Source organism: Opisthocomus hoazin, chromosome 4 (assembly GCF_030867145.1).
Source record: "Opisthocomus hoazin isolate bOpiHoa1 chromosome 4, bOpiHoa1.hap1, whole genome shotgun sequence".
In the NCBI taxonomy this organism is placed as follows: Eukaryota; Metazoa; Chordata; class Aves; order Opisthocomiformes; family Opisthocomidae; genus Opisthocomus; species Opisthocomus hoazin.
In genome coordinates, this window is record NC_134417.1 from 75,209,365 (window position 1) to 75,220,820 (window position 11,456).

Below are 11,456 nucleotides of genomic sequence, written 5' to 3' on the forward strand. Positions count from 1 at the left end.
GGGAACAAAAAACATGCTGACATTTTACATGATGGAAACTGGAATAATTTGCTGTCCAAAAGTGAAGACAGATTAAATAAAAAAAAATACAGCTTGAGGACCCTTCGTATCCTCATTCATACTATCAATAAAGTATAAAGGGACATGAACAAGTATTTTGAAAGAAAACCTCACACGTTTTTCAAACAAGAATATTTTTTACACTGTTTTTCTTATAATTTGGGCGAAAAAAAATTAAATTCCCCACTTTAAAAGTCTACTATTTATTATGCATATACAACCAGAAACTACATAAGTAAGTTGTTGATGACTTACGTGGTAACTTTTCAGCCTAACAAAATCAACTTTCATGGAGATGAACCTTTCCGAATTTCTGCTGAGATTTTTAATATGCTCCACAAGGTCAGCACAGAACTTGTAGCCACCTTTGAGGACACACAGAACCACAATATCATTGTCTCCAATGTCTTGCATAATATCTTTGGCCAATCGTTCCGTCCTGGGGCAAAAAAATCAAGGATAAAATAACATTAGATGCATATTCTCTAAGTTCATGGTATGCTTTCCATGCAGTTACAAAGAAACACTATGGTGAGTATATAGCTAGACTGACAGTCTGTTTAAGTGTCTTGACTTGACTTCACTGAGTTTGGATCAAGTTCACAGTGGGTGGATACAGAGTGATGGATGCAAGATGCAAAGCATGCAGATCAAACTGGTTAAGCTTAAATGCATAAATTCCCCAGTTATAGAGAGTAACACATCTCAGCATATGTAGAATTCATAAGCATTTCAGAGACTTTGGAGTAAAGAATGCAACTCAGCCTTCAGTTTTACTTCACAGGAAACACCAGTATAAACTATTCTTGTAAAATCCCCCAACTTGTTCTGTTAGCGACTTCCCAAGAACAATAAATTAAATGAAAGATAGGGAAGAGAACTACCAGAAATATTTCACACTGATAGGCTTTGGAAGATGCTAGCCCTACAATTTCAATAAAAGTATACTCAAATACTGTAAAGAAATATAGCACCAATACAAATTTTATAAAGGGTGTACATTATCACTATTTCACACAGAAAAAAAAGAAGAGTGCAAAGAGCTGAAGTGACTTGTTCAAGGTCGCACGCATGAGAAGAATCAAAGTTATGCTCCAGTTAACCCAGAATTGCAGGGTTCCTGTATCTGTCTTCTCTTTGACGCTTCTGCATTGCAAACACAATGTGGCAGATGATTGAAACCAAAAGATACACATTTCTGCCATACAACAGTATAGAAATTTTCAAGATAAAAATAATAAACATCAATGCTTATATTAAGTAGCTTTGATTTCTAAAGAACAAGGTAGATGGCATTTCTAGACCTAAAACAGAGCACCAGGTCATTTCTAGATGTAAAGCAGGTATTGACAGAAAACTGAACAATGTCATTTAATGTTTTGAGGAAAATCAGCTCAGTGCATTACTTCCTGTAAACACTTTCACTGGAAAGTTCTTTGATAGCTCTCTGAATTAGATTAGTAGTTTCGATGAGAGTGGACTTCTTGACAGGATGCAATTTATTAAACAATCCTATAATTTACCCCATCTTTCATGATTATATTTTTCGTCTTTTTTTTTCCCTCTACCCACTGTAATATGGGAATTTGCCAGATTAGTAAAACATTTTTACTTTACTGAAGATTAGTAAAAGTCTTTTATCATATTTTATCAAGTCTGGGAATAATGGGGAAAACCTCTCATTAAGAAGAAACATTTCTCTGGTGATTTTCATCTTTTTATGTTCTTTCTCAGCTTGTTTGAGGAGCTGAAATTTCAAAACATTTCAAAGACCTTTTTGTATTTTAAGAGTATGAACTCCAGCATAGACAAAAATATACTAATTTCAATTTCTAAATAAAAACATACCAGGTTTTTAACCTATGTATAATTGCTACCAACTGACAAGAGATTTTTTTCAAGTGCTGATGCTTCTTCCTACATGAAAATTTTGCATGATTACCATATTTTAAGTTCTGTGTCCTTTTCCATTAGAATAGAATCAGTCTTTTCTGCTATAGTAGGAAAAAACAGTGGACTTCATTCTGCTGAAGTATAAAAACAACACTGGAGTTCAATGCTTACTTCAAATAAAATTCTATTGAATTCTATGAGAACTGACATTTTAATGTATTTATTTACAGAAGAGAAATTAAAAGTCAGTTGACCCTAACCAAAAGAGATGACACATTCAACACAATGGTAACTGAAAAAGCAATGAAAGAAAGTTTGTGTTTAAAAGCAAATACAGGAGTCATTATTCTTCCTTATGATAGCTGTTTACAATCTCCTTTCAAGGAGTTCCAACAATTTCAGTATTTGCAACCAGCTGTTTAAATGTGGTAGGTAGAATGCAGGCTGAAAATGTCCCATGAAATTCCATTCAGATGTTCCCAGTAAATACACTGTTGAAAATTACCATTGCCTTTTTGTAACTTTTTCATAAGATTTTTAACAGCATGTCAAAATAGAAACTGAGCATGAACACTGAGCTGGGCTACCACAAATACCAAAGCACCATCAAATGGCTACACTGAGAGCACACGGGAACTACCACGAGGTAAGGAATGAGGGCTGATCAACCTCTCCCACTGCCACCCTCCAAACCTAGCATGTGGACCCAAAGAGTCCACATGATTTTCACTTGTGCTAAATGGCAGAAGTTAATGATGCAGTCGGGAATCATTAGGTTAATCGGTATTAATGATTTGTACTAGGGAGTTGGCAAAGTGTACATAACTGACTGTATTTTATTCTCCTTTCTTTTATTACAAACACGGGATGGTTAGAGTGCAAGTGGGACATTCAAGTATAACTATACAAGGCTTTGTACTTGCCCTTTCACCTTCAGTTCAGCTCTCTTGTAATTTACATTCCAATGCCAATTTCACTAGACGATCACACCCTCCTTTTTGTGGGACCCCTGTCTCATTCAGTGGCCAAATCAGAAATTCGGTGAAAGAAATTAAGACGAGGAGCTGCAAAGGCAACTACAAGTCTAGCATTTTCTAACCTTCAAGCATTTTTTTACTTTCCAAATTAAATAAATAAAAGTAATTTATAAATTGCTAATACAATATTTCAGGACAAATGTTACATACACACTGTCTGTGGATGACAGGTTTTATAAAAAAGAATAATACTACTGACCAAAGAATTTATTTAGTAACATTCAAACTACACGTACCTGTCAACAATAATGCCGTGAGGTATGAGCACATATTCCAGATCTCCGTAGTAGTGCTGAGGATAAGTGAACAAATCCAGACTGTATCCAGGCCAATTGTCTGAAATCTGAACATCAAATAGTACTGTTAAGAATACTTCATGGTCTTTGACAATACGTAACTGATATAAACTGAGTGTTCTAGTACACTCTATTGGCTGAATTAATTGTAGGACATACTCTCTTCCAGTTATAATTTACTGTTCAATTTTTCCTGTTAATTATTTTGCTTCTCAGTATATCTCAGAAATCGAACGCTACAGTTTCTTCCCCACAGAACATGGGAAATTTCACTCGAAATTACAAACAACTAGACAGAAAGAGGAAATATATAACACTAAACTAGTGGCAAGCTGAAGTTCCTTGCGACTTTCAAACTCGAAATGCAAATATAAGATTACCAGTAAGAATGGGTTCTCCAATGGGAGATTCAGACAGTGGGATTAAAAGTCATAAAATCATACATTAAAACTGTACATTTCTGGTTTAGAGGTATTTTAAAGTCGCACATCAATAAATATTCTACAGATGAAACAGTACATAGGGAGAATAAACTGCGTGGTTTGTGGACAGTATCTGTACAGATCAGTGGAAGACCATACTTCTTGCCAAAGATGAGGTTCTTAATTCAGGTAAGTCATCAGCGGTAAGTTATTACAAAATGCTTGCATCTCACCTCACTATCGGCTAGTCTATAAATCCATACATTTACATAAAAAATATTTTACAGTTCTAATATAGGTTAGTTTCATAAATATCAGAATACAATTAGGAAATCCCACAGCACACGATGGCAGCAGAGATTAAGTTGGGCAAAAATCAGCCAACAGGTAAAGGCTTCAGAAAGCTATGAAGATGCAAAGTCATCAGCACAAGAGCTACACAAACATCAGACCAACAATTTCCCCAATTCCTTATGAAAGACAAGACCTGTCGGTTCACAAGGTATCTTGGAATCCTTAGAAAGCTTTGTGTCAATATTGGTTCAGGATAAAAAGTGACCCCTAATAGGTTTTCTTTACAATCATGTTCCTCGTGTCACACACTGTCTTCTTTCTACAGCTTGGCCACACAACCCTTGAGTAGAAGGATGAACGGTGAGAAACTCGCCTTTGCGAAGTGCATGTCTTAATGGCATTTCTGCTAAGTATAGCCTTTACAGGACCATCACTGGAAGAGCCCTCCGCTTACAATTTCAAGTAGTAGCAGAAGTGCCATTACAGTAGAGCAATAAATCATGTCTCAAACACATCTAGGCTAACACGACATATTTGATGCTGAGCTGTTCCTGCATATCTAGTTTTCCTGAACTTAGGCATAGCCCTGCCTCATGCCGGACTAAAACAGTGTTCTGCCTCATGGATTTTTTGTTTGGTTGCGGTTTTTATGTATATTCATTGACAGCTACAGACCTCTTGACCGTTGTGTTTTCTTAACTCCGCCCAAGAGTTTCTACATCAAAAAAAGCTATTTGTTGGTAACTACTACTGAACATTGGCCCATAAAGAGCATGGCTCAGAGATCACTAGAATCCAGGCAAGGTTTTCCCCCATCTTATACCAGCCTTGAAAATACACAAAAGAAAAACAGTTACTTAGTTACGTTCCTCATTTCTATAGAAACAGGAGATTATAAATATCGTCCTTGGATAGATTTTTAGAAGCAAATCTTGCTCCAAAAACACTGTTGCAGAAGGCCGGGGAAGCCTATTTTCCGATCCTCATTTTCAGTACATAGGAGTGGCTGACACTTTTTAAACATTTTGTAGCTATGAACTGTCTGGTATGGTTTTGTTCAAAAGCATTTTAACATAAAATGAAACAATTTCAGACAGTGCTTTAAATTGCCTAAGTACTATAAGCACCCATTAAGAACCCTTGTCAGTATTGCTTACTGATGAATCCTTGTCAAATCGCATGTTTTTAGTGTGATGCAGAAGACGGAACTAAATGGATGGAAACTGCTTCAGAATTCACACAAGCCAATAGCTTTTACTTAAGTTACAGTAAGCCCTTTATGAAACAGGATCAGGATGAAATTTTGATTCTCCTATCTATCCTTCTGTTCCTCTTGAACAGAAGAACATAAACTGCACCACTTTGCAATAATATAGAAGTTCTCACAAGTGCTCACTGGCAATTGACAAATAAGATTAAATTCACATGTATTTTCTAATTGATTATTTTTCTAATAGAATAAGCCTATTTGATAGTCTCCTTTCTTTTAAACAGGCACTTCCAAACAATAAGGCTTAGAAATTCTCATTTACCCTAAAGCTATTCACAGTGTTACCCTATAGGACAATTTTCAAGTAACTATAAATTTTTACGAGTCTTCTGTTTGTGAATTAAAAAAAAAAAAAAGTGCAATTATCCTCAGTTTAATAGCTACACATCAAAAAATACCTCCCCCAAATTAAACTCAACTTCTTCAATAAATTTACTTCTGGCTTCAACCCTTGAAAATATGAAGGAAATATTTGTGATTGTTTTAATAAAAAGACAGTTTTCATTTGGATAAATAAATGAATATATATATACTAAATATACTGGCACAAAAGTGTGTAGAAAAAATCCCACAGTGAAAGAACGAGCTGTTTTTAAAGTTCCGGTTTGGCATATTCAAGCAGCCCAGGAAATTCTTCAGTAGGACTTTAAACGGTTCATGTGAACATATCCAAAAATGAACACAAACACACGGCAATACCCAAAAGCGTTCCCTCGAGGTGTAAAAGAGAAACTGGAGACCTTCTCCTGCAACACCTTTGGAAGAACACTGCAAGTTTTGTTGTCTGGCAAAGTGGGTACACACAAGGTCTCAGCACCGTACTCCCTGCAGAGTGACAGTGATCTGGATTCTGCTTCGATACAAAGGGACTAAGCATCAAGAAAAGCCCAGCTTTCAGAAACTTAAATCCTATTGCACTGCCCTTACTTCTGGTTGGGTTTTTTGGGGAGGTTGGGGAGATGCACACATTGGTGTGTACCAAACAAAATGAGGTCAGGACAGCAGAACGTGGTTGTAAGCATTCATCTCCTTTGCAATATCCTCACGCTGCTTTGGTGCTAAACGCAGTCACCCACTTTTCCAGTGTCATTTATCACGCCGGTGCCAGGAGAGGTGGCTGACGCATGGTGACTTCAGAGGGAGCTCAACGAGTTTCTTGAGGAGGGACGGAGGGGACGCTGCCGGCATGGACGGGGGTAACTGCCGCCTGCACAGGGCCCTCAGCTCCGGGCCACGACCAGGGCGGCTGCTCTGCAACTCGGTTAAAATCCCAACGCTACACTAAAATACGAAGATAACTCAGGTGGTGGTGATACCCTGCCAGCGTGGTGTTTGTTTCATGGGAGAATCTGCTTTGTCCCTCAGAATAACGAGCACGTTCACTTACTTCCGCAGCGCTCACCCAGCCCCAGGGGTGCTCCGCAGGCACTGCCAGAGGACAGGGTTTTCTCGCCACGGCGGACCACGCGGCAGGCTGACGCCGGGCTCTCACCGCGCTCCCAGACCACCGCAGGCCTCTCGGACACGCCGGGGTCCTGACCGGGCAAGCCGGTGAAACCCCGCCGCTCGGGGTAGCCCGGCACGGTGGAAGTCAAGGGCCCGGGGGGCCCAGCACGCACCTTCCCGCCGCAGCGGGACCGACCCCCGCCGGCAGCCGCGGGGAGGGGAGCGGGGTGAGGGGACGCGGCACAAGGGCCGGCCGGGGGGAGCCCGCAGCAAGAGGAGCCCTGGCAGGGCGGCTCGGCGGGCGGGAAGGACGTGAGGGGACAGACGGCGGGCAGAGGGGCAAGGCAGCGAGCGGAGCGGTGCCGAGGCCCCGCGGGGGACCAAGCACCAAACGGCGGGGGAGCCGGGGGGTCTGCGGCAGTGCACGGCGGAGGGCGGGAAGCGGCAGCGGGGCGGAGGGGGAGGGGGTTCGCGCACCGCGCGGGGCCAGCGGCCGGGCTGGGCCGGGCCGGGCCGGGCCGGGCGACGCTCGCATTTACCACAACGCCGCGGCCTCCACCGCTCCGCGCCCCCGCGCTGCTCCCGCCTTGCTCGGCCATCTTCCTCCGCGCCTGCCCGAGGGGCTGCGGCGGGGCGGGGCGGGGCGGGGCGGGGCCGGGCCGGCCTGGCCTGGCCCGGGGAGCGCGGCTGGGGAGCCGGGCTGGAGCAGCAGCCGCGCCGGAGGCCGGGCTGTGCCTGCCGCCGCTCTCGGGCGGGCCGCGGCCCAGGGAGGTGGCGAGGAGCCTGGAGGCCGCCGGGTGCCCGAGGGGCTGGCCCCGGGGCGGGGGGCTGCGGCCCGGTGTGTGGGGCCGGCGCCCCGGGTCCCCGGGAAGCAGAGCTGTCTGTGCAGCGGTGCCAGGGGCAGGCACGGCCCAAGGAGGCCAGCGCAGGCGAGAGGCTGGCAGGGTGATGGGGAGGTTCGGGTAGAGCCGGGCAGAGGCCTGGGCTGAGTGACTCAGCGGGTAAGGTTAAGCTGGTGTCGTTTAAACGGACGTTTTAACAGGTTTTTGTGTATGGTTTAGGGAGAAATGAGCATGCCAGAAAGCAAACTTCCAACAGTTCATTAATCTTGCTTTCCATTCCTTGCTGACTCCTGAACTGGTGCTCCTTCTTCCTCACCACTGTGTAGATGCTGGAGCGAGCGACATCTTCCCAGTGCCTTCAGCCCACCACCACGTTGCTCGTGCCGCCTGTCCAGTAGAAGGAAAACACCAGGAACCATGCAGTCTTCTGCCACCCCCCTTCCAATTCCGTTAAAATTACTATTAATATTTTGCTTTCATAGCCTCACAGATGAGAAGGAGCTTGTTTCTTCTCTTGTGTTGCTCTGATCATTGTTTACCTTTAGACTCCCATGTAAGAAGTTAAGATTTGGACTTGCTCTGTCCTTTTTGTATCCTGTCTTTTGGGAAAAATGCTAACAGCCTCTGAGGCCTCTGTGGGTAAGATTACAGCTTTTCACTTTCTTAAAAGTGAAATTTGGTGAAGATTTCTGGTATTTATTTGTTAAATATACAGCTTGTAGAAATCTGCCATTCCTATACTAGAAATTATCAAAGGAAAAGAAAGTTGCTTTTAGGGGAGACCTGGGCATAATGAAATACACTTCGTGATACCTGAGGGGCTCTTACCGACCAAGTAGGAAGACATTTCAGTTTGGTACACTACTTTTCTAGAATGTAGTGATTGAGACTTGTAGGTCACAAGTCATAACATATGAATCGGGAGAACGTTATAGGTGTGTCCACACGAGGAGGTCGGTGTCCAGCGTGGGCTGTTTTTTAGGGGCATCCTGTTAGGGCACGTAGAACTGTTAGAACTGATAGGACAATTAACAGCTTAGGAATCTGGTGTTAAGAGGTTTCTATAAATGAATCACCAATTTAAGTCTGGCTAAGTACTAAAGCAACTGAAAATTATCCTGTGCTAAATGCTTTGTTTCTTATATGAAGCCAGACCTGTATGCTTTTTGGTGGCTTAAGGAACTACTCTTAGCAGAACGATTGCTACAATTGATAACACGTCTGAAAGAACAGAAGACCAGGTTTACAAAGTGGCAAAGGCTGACTCCAGAATATGTCTGCCTCAGAAGTGATGCCTGTATATGAAGACTGATGTATGCTTGAAAAAAAATAGTTCCTGTTCACAGTGCTTTAAAATAAACTTAATAAAAAGTAGTGCATTTGATAAACAGCATATACAGATTTGTACAAAGCTACATAAATAAAAATATTTCTGTAAAATATACAGGAGATTTTCATAATGGACAAAATCCCTAAATACTTTTGCATTTCGACTGCATGTCAACGTTTCATACCACTGTTGAGAAAGGAAGTCTAATGTTATTTGTATTACAGCTAGAACCTCAGGTTAATTTTGCCACTGCTGTATAAGTGCTGGTTTCTTCTACCTTTTGGACTAGTCTGGTTACTGTTACAGAGTTTTCTGTCTTTTTTAACCATATTCTTTATCAGAGCACTAGAATACAAGAGATTGTTCTAACTACACCACAGACAGAACACCACGGACAGAGGCTTAATGATTTGGAAAAATTAACATGAACAAGATACTAAAAAGCAAAAATCCTCTAGCATTTTGCTGAAAACCTCAAGCAGGAAATGTTTGTTTTTCCCGTCAAGGTTGGATGACTGCATTTTGTCAAGTCTTCTTTTTGGTATTCTTCTCTTTGAACAATTTTACAGGGCTCACTTCAGAAGTGTAATGAAGTGTCATGTCTTGCTAATAACAATAAATAAGAACATGGAAATGAAAAGCTAGATAAATTTAGCTGAGGTACAGTCTGAATGGTAGTGCTGCTATCAGCAGCCACCATTCCAACCCACAAAGTTGCTCTTCTCCATGTAAGATTTTTTAATTGGCATAAAATGTAATACCTTTTTTTTAGTTTTGTTGCAAATGAGACAAATTCATGGTTCTGGAAACCCACAGAATTAATAGAAACCTGAATTAATGAAGTTCTTTGTGCATGATGGGAATGAAGCTGCTAAGGATTTTGCTATGAAGGTATATGCACTTACTGGTTTACATTGGTTTTTTAGTATGAACTAATATAGAATGAATGAATTTACAGTAGATTTTCAAAACCTTTCTTAATTAGAGCCAAAATATGATTATTTAAAACTTTATACCAGGGCCTTGACTGCGAAAAACACTGTAAGCCTTCTGAAGAGCATTCCTATTATCTTTGTTTAGCTGTTTGTTTATAAACTAAAAATAGGAGGAAAAGAATAAATAGTTTTAGATATACAACCATGGGAAATGATTAAAGAGGGAAAGAACAAAGAAAATAGATCATATTAACAAGTAGGTCTGGGTAGGTCTGGACACATAGCCAAAAGACACAAAGGAGCAGATAGAAGCAGCGACACACAGAGAAACAAAGCAGAGTTAGGACTTAAGTGCAAATCCCTTGTGAACGTATTTATATCTTGGACCTTCACAAAACAAGCTTCATAATTTCAGTTACACATCTTTTTCTCTCTTACCCTGTTACTGATTAAAGCAGGACATGTAGTATCCACCCTTTCACAACTCTAATGTAACGAAATATTAAAAATAGAAGGCTGGGGTCAGGGGTATATCAACAAAGCCAAATCATGGAGCTACCTGTTAGCCTTTGCAACTCTATTATGTATTCTCCTCCCAAGAAGTTACAACAAACATTTGACAACTTACTTTAATATGTAAACACCAAAAATAAACAAGAAAAGCATGAAAATTCAGAATATTTCAAGGGGTACGGCTTACCTAGGTAGAAGCTTGCCTATTAGGGGATGAAGTAAGAGTTCTTATTCTGGTTCTGCCTGTTGCTGCAGCTGTTATGTGAAGAGCAGAACTGTAAACAATCTTATCAAGCATAAACCTGCATTTCTTAGTGGTTACAAGGTAAGCAAACCTCCCCAGTTGTTGCAGAGAAAGACATTTTTGGGTAAAATCGCCACTGAAGAGAATATTAAAACTGAAAGTCTAGAAGATACAGTACTTTAGGGCATGTTGAAAGCAATTCTAAATTGCTTTCATATCCAGCTATAATATATTCCAGGATTTTGAGTTCTTTTGCACTACCTGAGGCAGTTACCCAGTCCATAGGGTGGTTGCTGAAGACCATGATGAGTGCAGCAGAACATATTTGCCAGACAGCATTACAGACATCTGGGAAAACATTGAAGCACTTTTTCAAACCATTCCCCTACACTCAAGAACCTAGGGAGACTGTAGGAAAAGCTGTCCAATTAGGCAGGGCTAGGGAGCATCCTACGGTCTACCATAGTATAGGTGCTATACCTCCCCTGACTACTGTACTACAGCAGGTGATGGAGTGGCACTGCAAGCTGGAATCTGCCTTCTGTCCACCTTTAATTTCAGGAGAATTAGCACCTTGGGGAACCGGAAAGTTCATCTTTAGAACAATTGCAGCATCTAAGATCCATGAGGGAAACTCAGAGCCTTTCACTACCACAGTTAACCTGTAGTGAGTCTACAAGACTGACTTGGGCTTTGAAAATTAACTACGACAATTTTGATGTCAAGAAAATGCCTAAAAGCTGCCATTCAAGATGTTAATCTGGGTTTTTACTTTTTTATGATCTTTAAATCAGTATTAGGCACTGCTTGACTTATCTGGTTGATGATAAACATCTTTAATACAAAACTACATTTTTGTTTGTTATTAATCTCA

General features: G+C 41.2%; 1 protein-coding gene across 4 annotated transcripts in view; it reads right to left on the reverse strand.

Moving 5' to 3' along the window:
* PRTFDC1 (phosphoribosyl transferase domain containing 1) overlaps positions 1-7,333 on the reverse strand; it is a 47,244-nt gene extending 39,911 nt beyond the window's left edge. For all 4 annotated transcript variants that reach the window (XM_075419543.1, XM_075419541.1, XM_075419545.1 and 1 more), the window contains exons 1-3: positions 7,258-7,333; positions 3,227-3,333; positions 316-499 (exon numbers count right to left, since the gene is read on the reverse strand). In XM_075419543.1, the coding sequence (XP_075275658.1) occupies positions 316-499; positions 3,227-3,333; positions 7,258-7,317 (351 nt within the window). In that variant the 5' untranslated portion in view covers positions 7,318-7,333. The remainder of the gene's footprint in view (positions 1-315; positions 500-3,226; positions 3,334-7,257) is intronic.
* Positions 7,334-11,456: the final 4,123 nt, after the last annotated feature.